The sequence below is a fragment of the Lithobates pipiens genome, unplaced genomic scaffold, assembly GCF_037356315.1.
Source record: "Lithobates pipiens isolate NorthernLeopardFrog02 unplaced genomic scaffold, aLitPip1_a1.2 Scaffold_16, whole genome shotgun sequence".
Classification (NCBI taxonomy): domain Eukaryota; kingdom Metazoa; phylum Chordata; class Amphibia; order Anura; family Ranidae; genus Lithobates; species Lithobates pipiens.
The window spans coordinates 423844088-423863355 of NW_027507748.1; the positions used below are offsets into that span (position 1 = coordinate 423844088).

General features: G+C 43.6%; 1 protein-coding gene across 2 annotated transcripts in view; it reads left to right on the top strand.

Annotated features, from left to right (window-relative positions):
- Positions 1-19268, top strand: part of CFAP47 (cilia and flagella associated protein 47) — a 681345-nt gene that overhangs the window by 217163 nt on the left and 444914 nt on the right. For both annotated transcript variants that reach the window (XM_077482554.1, XM_077482555.1), the window contains exons 30-31: positions 8929-9148; positions 13504-13716. In XM_077482554.1, the coding sequence (XP_077338680.1) occupies positions 8929-9148; positions 13504-13716 (433 nt within the window). The remainder of the gene's footprint in view (positions 1-8928; positions 9149-13503; positions 13717-19268) is intronic.

Sequence of the window (19268 nt, forward strand, 5' to 3'; positions counted from 1 at the left end):
GGTTCCATCAATATGGATAAAAATCATTGAGAAAAATGGCATGGGTAGCCCCCCTGCCTATCACCAGCCCCTTTGGGTCTTGTACGGATATTAAGGGAAACCCCATACCCAAATAAAAAAAAAAGGAAAGGCGTGGGGCCCCCAGGCCCTATATACTCAGAACAGCAGTATACAGGGGGTACAAACAAGACAGGGACTGTGTAGGTTTGTTGTGTTAAGTAGAATCTGTTTGTCATTTTGAACTGGTACATTTTTAAAGTTTAGCTCCATTCAAAAAATCGATTTTTAAGCTTTTTGGAAAACATGGGAAGGGTTATCACCCCTCTATAATTTTTTTGGCCGTCCATCTTTATTCATCTCACTTCCTATTGTCTCCTTCCATTTGCAAGTAGGAGTAATTTGTAAGTTGGATGTTTGAAAGTAGGGGCCTGCCCTATATGCTCTACAGAAATGGAGGAACAAGGTGTTGGTGTTGCCACAACACTGTAAGCCCTCTAAGTGACTCTTGGTGGGCGCTGGAACATCCTGCTGTGAATGATTATATCAAGAATTGTAATTACATGCCATTGTTGAACAGCGATAGAAAATTGGGTCTTTGGTGGTTGTGGTGGTGGTGCTGGTGCCACAACACTATAAGTCCTCACAGTTACTCTCGGTGGGCCCAGGAACGGGCCCTGCTGTGAAATATTACATCAAGAATTGTAATTACATGCCCCTGTCAAACAGGGGCTGAAAAATTGGGCCTTAGGCACTGCTTGCTGGTGCCACAACACTGAAACCTCTCCCAGATACTCTAGTTGGAGTGCAGGAATTAGCCCTGTTGCAAAGCATTGCATCAAAAATTGTATTACATGCCCCTGTTAAACAGGGGCTGAAAAATTGGGCCTATACACTGCAACCTCTACCATATATTCTAGTTGGAGTGCAGGAATGAGTCCTGTTTAACAGGGGCTGAAAAATTGGGCTTGTGGCATCACCCAGAACCAAAAATGTTCTTCCAAGATATCAGCAGGATCATTGAGGAGGAAGAGGATAGTCAGTCAACATAACAGGACAGTCACTCAGCATCAGCATAGGCAGTCTTGAAGGGATGTGATATTTCCAAAAAAATTATTCGGTTACATCAGCTTCAGGTGCTTGGTAGCTGTGGTTGATCCAAGACTGATTCATCTTGATGAAGGTCAGTCGATCAACTGAGTCGGTGGACAGGCGCACCCTGTGATCGGTTACAAAGCCACCAGCAGCACTGAAGGTGCGTTCCGAAAGAACGCTTGATGCAGGAAAGGCCAGTAGCTCAATTGCATACTGTGCAAGCTCTGGCCAGTGATCCATCCTTAAGACCCAGTAAGCCAGAAGATTTTCGGTGGGAAAGGTGTCCAAGTCTGACCTTGCCCCTAGGTATTCCTGCACATGTAATCAGACGCTGGCGATGGTTGCTGGAGCCAATCATACCTTGGGGCTGCAGACTAAAAAATTGTCTGAACGCATCGGTCAGACGGCCACCTTCTCCACCGCTCCTTCTGACCAAAGCCTCAGCAACATGTTGTCCAGGACCAGGAGTTTGTAACCTCCCAGTCTCTGGGAACACATTGCACAGACCTTTCTGCAAGGCCTCCCGGAGATGTCTCATCCTCTGCTCCCTCTGCGGCCGCAAGATAAGGAGTGGCCAGCCAGTAATGGTCCCTCTCCTTGATCCGAAGAATATGCGGATCCTTCCGCAGGCTTTGCAGGATCAGGGAGGCCATGCAGCATAGGTTAGCTGAGGCATTTGGTCCGGAGTCCTCTGGGTCACTAAGGACAACATGATCCGCAGCCACCTCTGTCCAGCCACGTAGAAGTCCACAGGTTTCTTGGGACTGTAAATCATCCCTACAAGACTGCTGCTGCTGAGTGCTAGGCTCCACCTCCATGCTGACACAATCCTCCTCCTCTTCCTCTGTGATGGATGGGACAGCAAGAACACTGTCTGGATAAAAGGGGCCTTGAGAGGCAAGGAAGTCCTCCTCTTCCTGCCTCTGTTCTGCCTCAAGTGCCCTGTCCATTATTCCATGCAGCGTATGCTCCAACAGGTGGACAAGAGGTACAGTGTCACTGATGAATGCACTGTCACTGCTCACCATCCTTGTGACCTCCTCAAATGGTGACAGGACAGTGCATGCATCCCTGATCATGCCCCACTGGTGTGGTGAGAAAAAAACCGAGCTCCCCTGACCCTGCCCTGGTGCCGTAGTTGAACAGGTACTCTTTGATGGCCCTCTGCTGCGTGTGCAGCCGCTGCAGCATGGCCAACGTTCCACCTGGTGGGCATGTCACATATAAGGTGGTTCTTGGGCAGGTTCAACTCCTTTTGGAGCTCAGCCAGCCGAGCACTGGCATTAAATGATCGGCGGAAATGCACACAGACTTTCCTGGCCTGCTTCAGGACATCCTGTAAGCCTGGGTACCTGCCCAAGAACTGCTGCACCACCAGGTTAAGGACGTGAGCCACACAGGGCACAGGTGCCATTGTCGCAAACCACCATTCCTGGCTTAAGCTGGCATGGTGTCAACCACCTCTTGGCCTGCCCCTGCAGAGCTGACAAAATATCTGCCCCAGTGTGTCTCCTGTCCCCCAAACAAACCAGAGCAAGCACGGCAGGGCATCTTTTTGCCTGCGTACTTGCGTAGCCCGTTGAACGCCTATGGAGCACCGCTGGTTCCGAGGACAGAGCACTGGAAGAGGCCATGGAGAAAGAAGAAGAAGAGGAGGGGGTGGAGGAGAGAGGTGTGTCACAACCAGTAGTAGCATTTTGGAGGCGTGGTGGCGGAACAACCTCAAACACTACTGCACCTTGTCCTGCATCCTTCCCAGCTGCCAGAAGAGTGACCCAATGGTCCGTGAAAGACAGGTAACGTCCCTGTCCATGCCTGCTGGACCATGAGTCAGCGGTAATATGCACCTTACTGCTGACTGCCCTGTCCAGCGAGGCAAGGACATTGCTTTCCACATGCCGGTAGAGAGCCGGAATCACCTTCCGTGAGAAAAAGTGGCGTTTGGGGACCTGCCACTGATGAACCGCACATTGCACAAACTCACTGAAGGGGGCCGAGTCTACCAACTGAAAAGGCAGCAGCTGAAGTGCTAGCAATTTAGCCAAGCTAGCATTCAGCCGCTGGGCATGTGGATGGCTGGGAGTGAACTTTTTTCTATGGTCCAGCAGCTGGGGCAGGGAAATTCTCCTGCTACAATCGGAAGTGAGTGTACTGCTAGCAGAGTGCCCGCAAACACTTGGCTGTGACACACCTAATTGTACACCTTCATTCCTCTCAGAGCAGGTTTCAGAGAGGACTGAAGGTCTAGTGGGTTTGGAGATCCCAGCTGATGAGGACCAAGGAGAGGTCCACTTTGTTCTTTGGTGTGGGTCTTTAAGGTATGCTTGCCAACCAGCTGCATGACAGGGCAGCATATGTCTGGTCAAGCATGTGGTGCCCAAGAGGCTGATGTTTTGGCCACGTGAGATACGCTTGAGACATATGTTGCAAATAGCAGCGGTGCAATCTGATGCACTCATCTCAAAAAAGGCCCACACCAAAAAACTTTTGGAATAACACGTAAAGGCAGTGCCCTGCACAGGCGGAGCTTTGCGGTGTGATTCAGTCGGTGTGCTGCCCCTAAGCTGGCCCCCGGAGGGCATCCTGCCTCGGAGATGTGCCTCCTCCTCTCTCCTATCAGGCAACCACGTGGAGTCAGTGACCTCATCATCCCCTCCCTCTTCATCACTGGAGATAACCTGGCAGTATGCTGCAGCTTGTGGAACATGACTGCCAGATTGTTGTCCTTCTTGAGCATCCCCTCTCTCTGCGCTCACGCTACTGCCTTCCTCTAGCTGAGTGTCATCATCAGAGCCTTCAAAACACCAGGCATCCTCCTGGAGCATGTAACCAACACTGTGCTCAAACAGTTCGGGGTACTCCTCAGGAGGACATGGTGGGTCTAGGGAAGTAGTGACTGATGATGACATTGAGACGAGGGAAAAGGCTGCATTGGCAGCTGCTTTGCTAGTACCCTGAGCCTGGGTGAGAGAGGATGAGGAGGATGAAGAGGGCTTGGTCATCCATTCTACCAAGTCTTCGGCATGATGCGGCTCAACACATCCAGCTGCCGAAAATAAGGACAAGCGTGTCCCACGGCCACATGCTGATGACGATACACCGCGTCCATGACCAGCACTGTTGTCTCTAGACACAGAGCCTGCTTGCCCTCTTTTATTGGCTCATGAGTGTCTGCCTCTCCTTGTTGGCCTTCCAGACATAGTAATGGCCTGCAGGGAGATGGGAAAACCAGCAATTGGGTAGTATATATTGTGCTGGAGGCACACAACACCCACTAACTCCTGCAGATGCCTGTATGATAGAACACCAGCAATAAAGGGTAGATACAGGTGTATACTGTGCTGGAGGCACACAACACCCACCAACCCCTGCAGATGGCTGTATTGGAGAACACCAGCAATAAAGGATAGATACAGGTGTATACTGTGCTGCGCTGGAGGCACACAACACCCACTAACTCCTGCAGATGGCTAGAGAACAGCAATAAAGGGTAGATACAGGTGTATACTGTGCTGGAGGCACACAACACCCACTAACTCCTGCAAATTCCGGAACACTACACAAGGCTACCATGCTGGCGGCTTTATATAGTGTGGGGCGTGTACTAAACACCCTGAGCTATAATTGGCCACAGGCATCCTGCCTGTGGGCAATTATGGCCCTCCTCGCTGCCGGAGCTGTGATTGGCCAAGTATGCGGGGTCACAGTGCATGCTTGGGCAATAATGAGCCAGCAATGCACTGCAATGGCGCAGTGCATTGTGGGCCGCACACCGAGCACCGCGCGAATTTGGTGTGAACGGCCCACAGAGTTCTGGCTTCGCCGAACGGGCAAACAGCCAGTGTTCAATTCGAACATGCGTTTGACTCGAACACCAAGCTCATCCCTACTCAGGAGGATGATGGCAGGATGATTGCCAGAGAGGTCAGCTAGAACATGCCTGTTCAAATAGAGCTGCCGGACACACCCCCTGCTAGTGTCATTTTCAGAGTGAACTTCTGCAGAAAATTTCTCAGGATCTGAACAGCAGCTGCAGTGGCAAGTAGCTGCAATGATGGGAATGTCATGCCCCCTTTGATAGGCATGCTTTAAAACTTTGTGTAGAATGACAGGGATAATATGTACATTTTTTATGTATATATATTTGGCATTTTATCCATACAATGAACAAAATGTATATGAAGAACAATACAATTACTGTTACAGTGTGTGACAGTCATAATATGTATAGCTTTTACAGGTATCCCATAAATTTGGGTGTGCTCAGTCACTGTAGGTAGAATGATAAGGAAAAACCGTATTGTTAACAGTATTGCTCCCCCAGAACAACCTGTGTGTTATGGCTTATGCTTAGGCAGCCTTCCCATGTTTACAGTGGTTAGTGTATAATATAACATAGTCTGTATAATAAGGTCGAGAACTGCTTTATGAAATTACGGTACTCACAAGAGTCAGAGCTTTTGAAATGTAGCCAGCTGGCACATGCTTTTTAATAGGTTTCAGAGCTTTGTTAAGGATAGTAATTCCATCAAATATATCTTATCAACATGCAATATCTTTTCAGCTTCTGATGGTGGGCTGGATGCTTTCCAATATTCCAGGAGCATGGTATTGTCTGTGTTCAGGAAGTGTGGGATTAATGATTTTTTTTATATTTGGGATCAGACATGGTTGTGTTTGGTATAAGTGGACCTAGGGGTTCTGTGAAAGGGTACTAATTGGAGCAGTAAAGCTGCCAAGAAAGCCAGGAGGTTGAATGTTATGTTTTGTTCGTACTGATGGTGCATGGGAAGTCCTGCGTGGGAAGACATACCTGTATGAACTTTTGGCGTTATTTTAAAAAAAAAGTGGACAGGAAAGCCCTGAAAAAATATTTCTGGCATCAAGTAAATTCACTGTTTTGGCACTACAAAACCCCATGTGTCACTATATATATATATATATATATATATATATATATATATATATATATATATATATATAATATTCAATAGAGGTGTTAATTGTATATATTTATCAATAGGGATGAGCCCGATGTTTGATTCGGACATAAGTTCGACTCGAACAAAGCGTGTTCACCTGTTCGCTGAATAGCGAACAATTTGGGGTGTTTGTGGCAAATTCGAAAGCCGCGGAACACCCTTTAAAAGCCTATGGGTGAAATCAAAAGTGCTAATTTTAAAGGCTTATATGCATGGTATTGTCATAAAAAGTGTTAGAGGACCTGGGTCCTGCCCCAGGGGACATGTATCAATGCAAAAAAAAAGTTTTAAAAAGGGCTGTTTTTTGGGAGCAGTGATTTTAATAATTCTTAAAGTGAAACAATAAAAGTGAAATATTCCTTTAAATTTCATACCTGGGGGGTGTATATAGTATGCCTGTAAAGTGGCGCATGTTTCCCGTTTTTACAAAAGGCCCTGCACAAAATGACATTTCTAAAGGAAAAAAGTAATTTAAAAGTACTCGCGGCTATAATGAATTGTCGGTCCCGGCAATACACATAAAAGTCATTGGAAAAAAAAAAGGCATGGGATTTCCCCTCAGTCCATTACCAGGCCCTTTGGGTCTGGTATGAATATTAAGGAGAATCCCGAACCAAAATTTAAAAAATAAATTGCGTGGGGGTCCCCCCAAATTCCATACCAGGCCCTTCAGGTCTGGTATGGATATTAAGGGGAACCCCGCATCAAAATTAAAAAAAAAATTGGCATGGGCCCCCCAAAAAAATCCAGACCCCTACCCGAGCATGCAACCTGGCAGGCCACAGGAAAAGAGGGGGGGACGAGAGAACACCCCCTCCTGAACCCTACCAGGCCACATGCTCTCAACATGGGGAGGGTGCTTTTGGGTAGCCCCCCCAAAGCACCTTGTCCCCATGTTGATGGGGACAAGGGCCTCATCCCTACAACCCTTGCCGGTGGTTGTGGAGGTCTGCGAGCAGGGGGTTTATTGGAATCTGGAAGCCCCCTTTAACAATGGGACCCCCAGATCCTGGCCTCTCCCCTGTAGGAAATGGTAACGGGGTGCAAATTCACGCCTACCATTTCACAAAAAAAGTGTCAAAATGGTAAAAATGGCAAGACATGGCTTGGGACAAGTCCATTATTTAAAAAAAAAAAGTCCATTCATCTTCTTCTTCTCTCACTCCAATGGACCGAAAAAAAAAAGCAGTGACCAACCCACCTCCATCGGAGGCTCCCACCGTGACCCCCCCCTCTGACACTATGGGGAAGCCATAGGGAAGTCCCCGTGTATCAGAGGGGGGTGGGGCCACCCAGAGGGGTCACTGTGTGGCTCCGCCCCAGTTATAAAAGAACTGTCACCTGCGAAGATGCGTCATATGGCGGGTTGATCATGGTTTTTTTTTTTTTTTCGGTCCGTCGGAGTGAGAGAAAAAGAAGATGAATGGACTTTGTGGAACATTGTTATTTTTTTCTTTTTAATATAGGACTTGTCCCAAGCCGTGTCTTGTAATTTTTTACCATTTTGACAATTTTTGTGAAATGGTAGGAGTACATTTGTACCCCCTTTCCGTTTCCCACAGGGGAGGAGGCTGGGATCTGGGGGGGTTAAAGGGGGCTTCCAGATTCCGATAAGCCCCCCACCCGCAGACACCCACAATCACCAGGCAAGGGTTGTGGGGATGAGGCCCTTGTCCCCATCAACATGTTGTTTTGGGGGGCTACCCTAAAGCACCCTCCCCATGTTGAAGGCAAATGGCCTGTTACGGTTCAGAAGGGGGGGCTCTCTCGCCCCCCCTTTTCTTGCGGCCTTGGATAAGGGTCTGGTATAGATTTTTGGTGGGCCCCACGCCATTTTTTAAAACATTTTGGTGCAGGGTTCCCCTTAATATCCACACCAGACCTGAAGGGCCTGGTATGGAATTTGGGGGGACCTCCTCGCATTTTTTTTATTTTGGTTTGAGGTTCCCCTTAATATTCATACCAGACCCATTAAATATATATATATATGTGTGTGTGTGTGTGTGTGTGTGTGTGTGTGTATATATATATATATATATATATATATATATATATATAATGTGTGTGTGTGTGTGTGTGTGTATATTTATATATTTTAAAGCATTTTTACTTTATAGCATTTCTTCACACCTGCCTAAAACATTTGCACAGTATGGAATATATATTTTTTGAGTAATTATGCACGAATATAAATTAGTTTTTCATGTTCACTTAGGGGTTTCAATTCTCAAAGTTCCATTAGGTTTTCTTATGCCTAGCCTGCTTTATTGTTTGTTATGTAATGTTGCCTCAAATGCTGAAATGTACTTTTATGTTTTCTCTATAAACCGGGGAAAGTTCTTAGTTGGATTGGAATAACAGCGCAGAGTACAGAACAAACTGATAAAAGTCTCAGGGGTCTTTTTAGGAGTATTGTCAGTGAGCGTAAAAGGCAGTTTTGTTCTAGAACTGGATTTATCTATTGTACATATGTATTCCCCACATAGCCAGAAAAGAACAGACAGCAATATATAAAGCACAATTTATTTGGTAATTTGTGCAAAGTGAAATATTAAATCACTGAGTGCTTAATGATAACAAAACAGCAAAATAAACTTTGTTCTATCCATTGCTTTAGTGAACTGTGAAAGCTGTGCATAAAAGCCAGGGAGCTGCTTTTCAGCTAGATTAATGCCATTAATAACATTATCTCCAAAAACAGAGTGTTTATTCTTTACTAAACATTATAAAACAATGGATTACACTGCAGTTGGGAAATTGAAAAATGGCTTTAAATATTTTTCATCTTGAAATGTTTTGCAGTAAACATAATCATTGTGTTAATGTAAAATGTCGCCACATATTTTTTTTTCAGATGATGAAAACGTGTTGGGTAATGAAAGAGCTGAAAATGGAGAGGCAGAGATTCAATATCGGAGAACAAAGGACAAACTGGAACTTTTGTTTTATCCAGAAGAAGATACAGAAGAATGGATCTTTTTTCAAAAAGTTTTAACTACAGTTCAAACATGGTTCAGCCTGTTTGGGTGGCCTAGTGGCTGCAATCCCATCACAATACCAGATTCTTTGTGGAGGTAACAAATAATAAAAAGCAATGTAGTATATGTTGTTGAATTGCAGTTGAGTAATAGCTTTGAGTCTGGTGGGGCTGCTGGCATCACATCCAAAATGGTGACACCTAGCAGCTGTTTCAGGGCTTTTGGATGGTTACACATTAAAGGCTTTTACAGGTTAAAACATATATAATCATACTAAAACCTCTTGTGAAATGCATATATAATCTTATTGGAAGATTGTCATTGAAATGAATGGTCTGGTGACAGGGTTTCTATAGTACAACGATAGACCTATTAAAGCTAACATGTTTAAAACTGTGAGCAGGCAGCTCTTACATACTATATTACATATTATATCTCTTCTGCAATAAGACACACTTACCTGCCTGCTCTGAGTCTTTTACTGAATGCATGCTGAGCTGCAAATGTGCAGCTCGGCATGCATTCCCATCCCTCTTTGGCTGTGCCAGAATGACCAAATCCCATGCACATGTATGGGATGATGTCATCCCAGGTGACCAATCAAGAGGCTGAAAATCCAGCACTTGGAAGTGGTTCAGGGGAAGATGACAGTGACGTGGGTTGTAAGCATTGCAGCACTGGAAGTTGGAGGTGAGTATTTGCAAAATTAGTACTGTCACTTGAGCAAGATGTTAAGGGAAATCTTCCAATGTGAATGCAACAACTCTTTAACCTTACTCTACCCCAAAGCTAAAAAAAAAAGTTTAGGAGAGCTGGAACTTGAATTAAACCGGTCATCTTCAAGGGAACTGGTTGGAGACAAATCAAGGTGGTATATGAAGTGCAGCGGAGGAGTTATAAAACAGTATTTAATCTGATAATTGTTGAGTGATGCTAGTCAAGCCTCAAATATAGCCTTTTTTGGTCCGCTTGTAGCACACTCAGGGTCACTTGAAAAACCCCTCCCTGTACTTAATGCTGCTCATCCGTGTCCAGCATTCATTTCTCCCTGCAGTGGTTTTGCCCAGAGCAGCCCGAATCATCATTTTCTCAGGTCCTTCTTTGCTGCTCCTAGTCCCTCCCTCCTTTGAGTGCCCCTCAGCCAGCAGTTTGCTACAGGGGTCACCCAGGCTGAGTCAGAGCTCCATTCAGACATGGAGCCCCGACCTGTCCCCACCCCCTCTCTCCCCTGATTGGCTTACTAACTTTGACAGCTGTGGGAGCCAATAGCACCTCTGCTCTGTCTCAGGAGGAGTGTACTGGATGGCTGAGGGGAACGTAGACATCGCTGGAGAGAGAAGAAGTTCAGGTATGTAATTGGGGGTGATGGGGAGGCTGCTACACACAGAAGTTTTTTTTTTATCTTAATGCATAGATGCATTAAGATAAAAAACCTTCTGCCTTTACAACTCCTTTAACCACTACAATACAGGGCACTTTCACCCCCTTCCTTCCCAGCCCAATTTTCAGCTTTCAGCGCTCTAGCGCTTTCAGTGACAATTGCGCGGTCATGCTACACTGTACCCAAATGAAATTGTTATCATTTTGTTCGCACAAATAGAGCTTTATTTTGGTGTTATTTATTCACGACTCCGTTTTTTTTTTTTGTGATATAAGCGCAAAAATAGCGGAAATTTGGAAAAAAAACAATATTTTCTTTTTTCTATTTGAAAAGAAATCCAATAAAATCAAATTTTGTCATAAATTTAAGCCAAAATGTATTCTGCTACATGTTTTTGGTAAAAAAAAATCAGTTAAGTGTATAATAATTGGTTTGTGTGATCACGGACATATGTACGCAAATGATCATGTACATATGTGTGCAGGTGATCACGTACATATGTGTGCAGATAATCATTGGGACATGTGATTTTAGTGGGACATATGTGGGGGACATGTTTTTATTATTAGGGACATGTGTTTTTATTATTTGGGGACATGTATGTTTTGGGGACATGTGTGTTTTGGGGACATATGTGGGGACTGTGTTTGTACTGTGTGGTGTGTTGTGTGTGTTTACACTACACTGATGATCAGTGAGTAAAAAGCTGTAAAAAGCAGCCCATACTCACTGATCATCAGCCGGCTGCAGCGTTCTGCTCTCCTCTCCTCAGCGGTGACTTCCGTGTGAGGAGAGGAGAGCCGATTGCCTAGCAACCGGCTGTTTGTTTACATCACATGACGGCCGTGATTGGACACAGCCGTCATGTGATCAGGAGGGCCAATCACAGAGCCCTCCTGCCGATCTGAGATGTGCCGTGTCCGGGTGACACGAGCACATAGGGATCACGCCGCTGCGCGGGCGCGCGCGCGCGCGATCCCGCTACTCCTGAATGACGTTCCTGAACGTCCTATCAGGAGTAGACGGCTCCCACCCGGCCGTATATATGCATTGGCCGGGTGGGAAGTGGTTAAGCTGTCACAAGAATGTTGTGTGCCTGCATGTCTATTCTATTATATTCTTGAGTGCCTTGAGAGGAGCTGAACCCAACGCACTCCAACATGCAAATATCAATTTCCTATTTGAACTAGGCACTTAACCCCATCTACACCAAAGATCTCTATTGTTTATTGATGTAACAGACAGCCTGTAGAGAGGCTAAACAAAAGATTCACATTAATGCACACCCCTACAGCACACTCTTGCCTTCTTTTCACACCCTTGTTTAAGCTGCTATTTTGCAAAAAGTAGCACCTAAGGCCCCATTCACACCCGAGAATTTTATAGGTAGAAATTGCAAATCACTCAATATAAGAAATCCCATGGTTTTCAGTTGTGCCTGTTCATACGTTGTCATAGTGTTGTTTAAAGCTATAATCATGTAACTCGAAAAGGCACATAAGCTTCTTTTGAGCCATAAGCTTTAAAGCGGTTGTATAGGATTTTTTTTTACCTATAATAAGGCTTACCTGTATGTAAAAAAAATCTCTCCTAAACCTGTATGGTTTGGGAGATATTCCCCTTGCAATTCACCGCATGCGCACAGGGGATTTTTGACTGAAAGCCTGGCAGATGCTGGACTTTGCCGGAAAAAAATCTCCCGCGCGCATGCGCGGGAGTGAAGGTATCGTGCCTCCGGCCACTCACAGCACCGGAGCCGCGATACCCGGAAGACATGCCGAGGAAACATGTCAGCTTCCTCGTCGTGGATCGGGCGAGATGTCGAGAGCTTGTTCTAAGGTAAGTATTTCATAATGAGCTAGTATGCGGTGCATACTAGCTCATTATGCCTTTTCCCTTGCAGGTTTAAAAAAAAAAAAAGGCAGCGGGTTTACTCCCGCTTTAAGTTGCAAGTTTTTTTTTTTTTTCATGGCTCCAATAGACTTCCATGGGAGCTCCTGAAAAACATGTTAACAAAAACATTAGCAAAAATGTCCTCAAAGAGTTACTAAAGGCATTTGAAATTTTTTTTTTTTAAATAACAAACATCTTATACTTATCTGCTGTGTGCAATGGTATTCCACAGAGCAGCCCTGGACCTTCTGTTCTGGGGTCCACCGCCAGCACTGTCCACTTGTCCTCTTCTCCATCTGCCCCCATAACATGCTCGTTCCCAAGCTGGGCTGTGTTTGTCTATGGATACGCATAGGGTGGCTTTGCCCCATCCCTTGCTCCCTCCTCACTGTATTTGATTGACAGCGGCAGGAGCCAGTGACTCCTATTGCTGTCTTTCTGCCTATGAGGAGAGAGAGCGAGCAGTGCTGCTGCTCTCAGGCACAGTGCTGGATTGAAATAGGACTTAGGGGAGCTAGAGCGGAGCTGTTTATATAAGGTTTCTTGCCTTAATACAGAGAATGCATTTGGGTAAAAACCCTTTAGCTTTAATAACCACTGCAATGTGTGTTTTTAATCCCTAGTAATTAGCTTTAATTTAAACAAATGCATAAGCCTCAGAGAACCTGGAAAAATTTGCAAAAATGCCTGCACAAATGCTCAAACAACCTGCAAACCAACCAAAGATGTGCAGCTAAAGTGTGAATACAGCATTACACAGGACTCCTACTGTCACATGCCACATGCTCCTCCATACCCAAAAGCTCTGGGTATGTCCTTCAACTTCTTGAAAGGAGTGGAAGAGAAGTAAAAAAAAAAGAGAAAAGGTAGATAAGATGCTGAATGGGAAAAACAGAGGTTTCCTTTAATGTGATCGTTTGCATTCTCCTAGCCCCAGGTGTATGCAGAAAACATTGAGAGATTACTTTGACAGACAGGCCAGAGGTGCCTGTAATTGACAGCCTAATTAAACATTTTTTCTACTGTAGAAGGTGTTAAGGTGGTGGCACACAATGTGTATAAGCTAAAAAGTTGAGCATTCCCAGTAGATTCTGTAAACATTGGAAAAGGTTGCTTTAATTTACTGTAAATATTCATCACTTAATGTTACTCTTTCTGTTTTACCGTTTGTGTCAAGTGCTGTATGCAAAGTCAAGCTGTCAAAGTCTGAAGGAAGGGCCCCGAAAACAATAAACCTTGGCAAGCAGGCAAAAACAATTTATGACATGCTGTTCTACCTGAGTGGACAGATGCTACCTGGAATAACTGCAAGCCAGTCATTGCCCGCTGATCCTACAGAAAGAGTTCTACAGCTCCACTGGCAGCATGCAACGCTTCTCACTTTCCTCAAGTAAGGATAGTTATTAATTGTGATTTTTGCCTATTTAACTATTGCAGTGGTGCTAAAATGCAGCTTCATTATGTTTCTGAACGTATTAGGATAAGTATACACTGTGTATAGATTCAAACTATACTCCAACTTTTGCATGAACAAGATTCATCTTGCTTATTGATTTACATCTATCTATCTATCTATCTATCTATCTATCTATCTATCTATCTATCTATCTATCTATTTATCTATCTATCTATCTACTTATGCATCTTATGCTGTGTAATCACGCATGCTCAGATTCAACTATGAGACAGAAGCTATTGGCTACTGGCTATTGAACTTCCTTTTTCTAGTCCCGTCGTACGTGTTGTACGTCACTGTGTTCTAAACGATTGGAATTTGGTGTGACCGTGTGTAGGCAAGACAGCTTGAGTGGAATTCCGTTGGGAAAACCATCAGAGCTTCTTCCGACGAGAATTCTGATCATGTGTACGTGGCATTAGAAAACTTTAGAATGGACAGAGCACTCATCAGTAGCAATGGGAAGTCTTATAGGTTCCAACATGCTCATCAACCATTTGCAGCTCTAACTAATTGAGGAGCTGCTAGAGTGTTGTGACCCACCCTTAACTCACCAAACAACTCACCGACACACCGGCAGTGATAAAGTGGGCTTTATTTGCGCAGGAATAATGTCTGCAAGAGAAGTTCTGTTTAAATAGCAATAACAGGGTTAACCCAATATCAAACAACTGAAACAAACAACGTTAGGACAGGATTTAATTCCCTATTATTGCCTGTAAGGCCTTACCATATGCACTAGGCGGATAAGAGTGGAACAACCTGGCTGATATAAATTAAATAAACACAGCAGGGAATAACTTTAAATGTTGCTAAAAGAAAACACCAAGGGATGCAATAAACAATATGAATTATCTACTGTTCTTAGACTCTAAACCACTGCCCAGTGGACAATTAAATCTACTATCTGCCGGAGATGAGTCCCTAAAGGTCACATTGGAAAGATCACACTACAAGCATCCTGGCCGATTCTGCTAGAGTCAGCAAAGTTACAAAGACAGCAGTATAAATAGGGAAGGCCAAAGGGCCTCTCACCATCAATGCTGCATAGGTGTCCTCCACTTAGGGTCTCAGTGTTCAACAGCACAGCAAGTAGAGACATGTCTTGTATACTAGGTGCACAGACTGGTCTCTCTATTGAAACCGCTGCCAGCCTCATGCATGTGCTTCTTCGGCCAATCAAAACTTTCCTTTCTTCTTGTTCTGCTCCCCCTACTGCATTGCCCAGTGAAGCGGCAAGAGACAGAGGGACGAGCTTCTGCATGGCCACAAGAATGCCCAGGCTGTGTGACTCTTCTTTAAAGGGGCTGATGGCCAGGGCTGTACTATGAATGATTACAAAAATGTCAGTATTTGAGACTTCTTATCTTCTTATTTTTATTTATATGTTTATTTATTTTTTCTGATTCTTTTATTTTAAAAATTATGAAGTATTACAATTCAAAGAAAACATATAAGAAAAACTTGCAATTAACAATTGCAATATAAACACTATATTACCAAAAGTATTGGGATGCATGCCTTTACACGCACATGAACTTTAATGGCATTTCAGTCTTAGTCCGTAGAGTTCAAAATTGAGTCAGCCCACCCTTTGCAGCTATAACAGCTATAACAGCTTCAACTCTGTGTAAAAGCAGGTGTCCCAATACTTTTGTTAATATAATGTATATGAATAGTAAAATTTCCATAGCATGGACAAAGAAGATGATATCATGTAACATTATAGTAAACATAACATGACATGGGATTAGATAATGAGACCGCTTCTCATGACTTTATTTGGCCTCTAATTTGCCAGGTTATTGAAAGTTATATTTATAAGGTTTGTTATGCTTGGAAAAAAATTTAACTAATATAACTTCTGTATTTATGAGTTATAAGCTTCTAGCTGGTTAACAGATTTTGCATTTCATAGAAGTCTGTCAAGTTTGGCCTCTTAGTGCTAAAATAGTACTAGACGTAAATAAGTGTAACCGCTAAGTGTGTTGACAGCAATCAGATGAATTCTGAGAAATTAATTAAAGTGGACAAGTTAGCCTGATACTCAATGAAAATCTCAGCTACATCAATTATGAAAGCTAATTGACATCAATTAAGCAGACGGTACAAGCAATAAACATCTGATGAACATTTAATGTATGATAAATTGTCACAGAGAGATTTTAAAGAAAGAGCAGTTCTTTTCCACCTGCAAAGATACTGTGGGTTTGTCCAAAACTGCTAAGAACTTTAAAAGGAATGCATAAAGTACATAAAATAACAATTGCATAAAGGAAATCGTATGAACTAAGTAAAAGTAATGAACTGTATATTTGTTTCCATTCGCACTTGTTACGTCCCAGATCAAGCAGCTGCATCGCAAAATAATCTGCATGTGTGTAGGAGGTTATTTAACAACAAGCTTGTTTTTTCTTCATGTAGGTTAGAAAGCCTGTTATATAAAGGCATTTTAGTATGCATCCTATTTATTTGTGATTATGTTAGGTAAGAATTTCCTCCTTGCACTGCTGTGACAGATGCATTCTATGGTTCCTAATTGTGCTATTTATGAACTGAATTGTGCTGATAATATGTGATGGTTAGTGGAAACGTCCACCATCTTTCTGTTTATATAAACTTGGAAAGAGCTGGGTATGAAACATTCTGTAGCAGATCTATAGTTCTGAAATGATTCAGTTAGTTTAATAAACCATACAGATAAATAGGGAAATACTTAGTGTTTGTAAGCCCTAACAATGCACTTCTCTTATTTGCCCTCCTATTGACCCATTAAATATACAATTTAATTTTGTTATATCTGTTTGATAACTGCAAGAACTGTCAATGGATCCTGCCAGAAAACTTTTGAGCTTATAAATTCCTGTGCGTCTGATGCACTAAAACCTCATGCATCGTTATCAATTCTCTCTAGTTCACATCTGTGGACTGCATTACACCTTGCCCTATCCTATGGAGATGTTGTGAGGAGGAGGAATTCTGTAGTGTTTACAAACTTCCTGTCCTAGAGTAAAAATGCTGCACCTCCATAGACACAGTACAGTGAGTGAGTGGTTCACACCCTAGAATAAGTTTTTACTGGCTGTTTCATCACGTGTAAACAGAGGAAAAACAAATCTAGTCACTACATCTAAAGTGGGGAACACACTATAAGAAAACTGGACGATTTTTTTTTTATATTTTTTTTTCGATGTTTCACAGCAAATCGCAACCAATGAACGAAATTTCTTACGGAAATTCTCGTACGACAAGAGCTTTTTTTGTTGTTTCTGATTATGCACAGTCTTTCTTTTCTGATTTTTCTTGTATGAAAATCGTACAAACACAGTACACATTGACCGAAAATTGTTAATTCTGTTCCCATATGAGAAACATTTTGGAGTTTGTCCCTTCGGGAATTTTCAATACGAAAATTCAGAATCGGCTGTCGAAAGTTGTGCACACACTGTACAAAAATTCGTATGAAAATTCTTTGGACGAAGATGTTCACTCAATTTTCTTATAGTGTCGACGAGTCTTAAGGAATGGACAGCTGCATGTATTCATTTTTTTTTTTAACAGTCTGAGTAGGAGTAAAAGTGTGTATCCCTTTTTGAGCACTTTTTTTAAACTTTCTGGTCACGCTTGGGCATTACAGCTCCATAGACTTCTATGAGGCTGTGTCCCAAGGCCAGAGTTGAAGGGAGCGAATCCCAAAGAAGTCTATGGAGCTGTAATATACTTACTTCAAACACAGTCACTTCCAGCGCTAATAGAGGTCTTCCAAGGTGTGGAGTAACAGATATCAAATACAATGGTGGTGTGAAAGGTATATAATGGTATCCAAAACTGGGTGGATGCCTTCCTCAGAATGGGTAATCCGAAAGGAACTACAAGAAAAACAGAAATGGAAGGCACACACACCTAGTGCATTACCAAAGATAATTTGAAATCCTAAAATACTGTAATTTTCAGGTCTCAGGAAACCCTTACTGAATTGATTCTTCTGGGAGCAATGGGAAAATGCTTTATACATTGGTAGTCAATTTCAAGAATAAAACCCTTAGACCCCTTTCACACTGAGGCACTTTACAGGTGCTACAGCGCTAAAAATAGCGCTTGTAAAGCACCTCACCTGTCTTTCCAGTGTGAAAGCCAGAGCGCACCGCACACTGGAGCGGTGTGCTGGCAGGATGATAAAAAAAGTCCTGCAAGCAGCATCTTTGGAGCGGTGAAGGAGTGGTGTATACATCGCTCCTTCACCGCTCCTGCCCATTGAAATGAATAGGCACCGCTGCAGGAACACTGGCAAAGCGCTGCTACAACAGCACTTTGCGGGTCATTTCAACCCTTTTTCGGCCGCTAGCGGGGTTAAAACTGCCTGCTAGCGGCCAAAAACTCCAGCAAAAAGATGGTAAAGTGGTGCTTTACCGCCGACGGCCCTAACGTCCCAGTGTGAAAGGGGTCTTACAGTAGTAGTCAGAATGTCACCTTTACAGACAGCGAATAAAATCATTGGTGTCTTGCTGCTAGATTTGCCAAGTGGCTCTGGTCCTGCAAATTTACAGGCATTATCAAACAGGTCAATCAGCTACACCTCAAAGAACCCCTACCAACCTCTGGAGGAATCCTGCTTGAGATTGGCTATTTTGAACAATGCTCTTTTCATGTGCTAGTGTTCATATTTAAGTCACTGCTAGCCAGAGGTCAGTGGTCAGAGTAACCAGCTTGATTTCACATAAACAGATGTGAGCATTACATTCCCTGCAAATAATATTTGTTATATTTCCCACAAATAATTTCAGCAATAACACAGATTTAGCCCCTCAGGTATACTGTAAGGCTGTCCCTGCATGTTTCTTTAGACAGATAGGGGAATTTTACCAGATATAAAATTGCCCTGTTAAATTTCTCTCAAATTCATCTCCAGAGCTTTCCAAGGCAAATGTAAAGTGTATGTCAATGCACAGTAAAAAAAAAAAAAAAAAACACATATACAGTACATTCATGCACATTTCCTCATGTGTTATTCCTTTAACTACTTGCGGCCTGCGTTATAGCCAAAAGAGCGGGCCTTAATTGCTAGGAGGGCGTCCATGGATGTCCTCCCGAGCAAACGCTGTCTGTGCATCCCTGCAGGTCGTGTGCGGCGCACTCTGTGATCTCTATGAGACTCTGCTGATCACAGATCCAAGTAAGAGGTCGGTCCCGGCACCTTTCCATGTGATTAGCTATCAGTAAATGACGACTGATCATGTGATGTAAACAGAAGTTCGGTAATCAGTATTTTTTTTCCCTCACGCTGTCAGCATAGGGGAAAAAAATCCGATCACCGGCTTCTGTCAGAGGGACATCGGCCCCTCACACAGAAAGCCGCAGCTGCATTTTCTGTACCCACCAGTGTCAGCTGCCAGTGCCCACTGTGCCACATACCAGTGCCACCTATCAGTATCCACCAGTGCTACCCATCAATGCCCACCAGTGCTGACAATCAATGCCCATCGGTG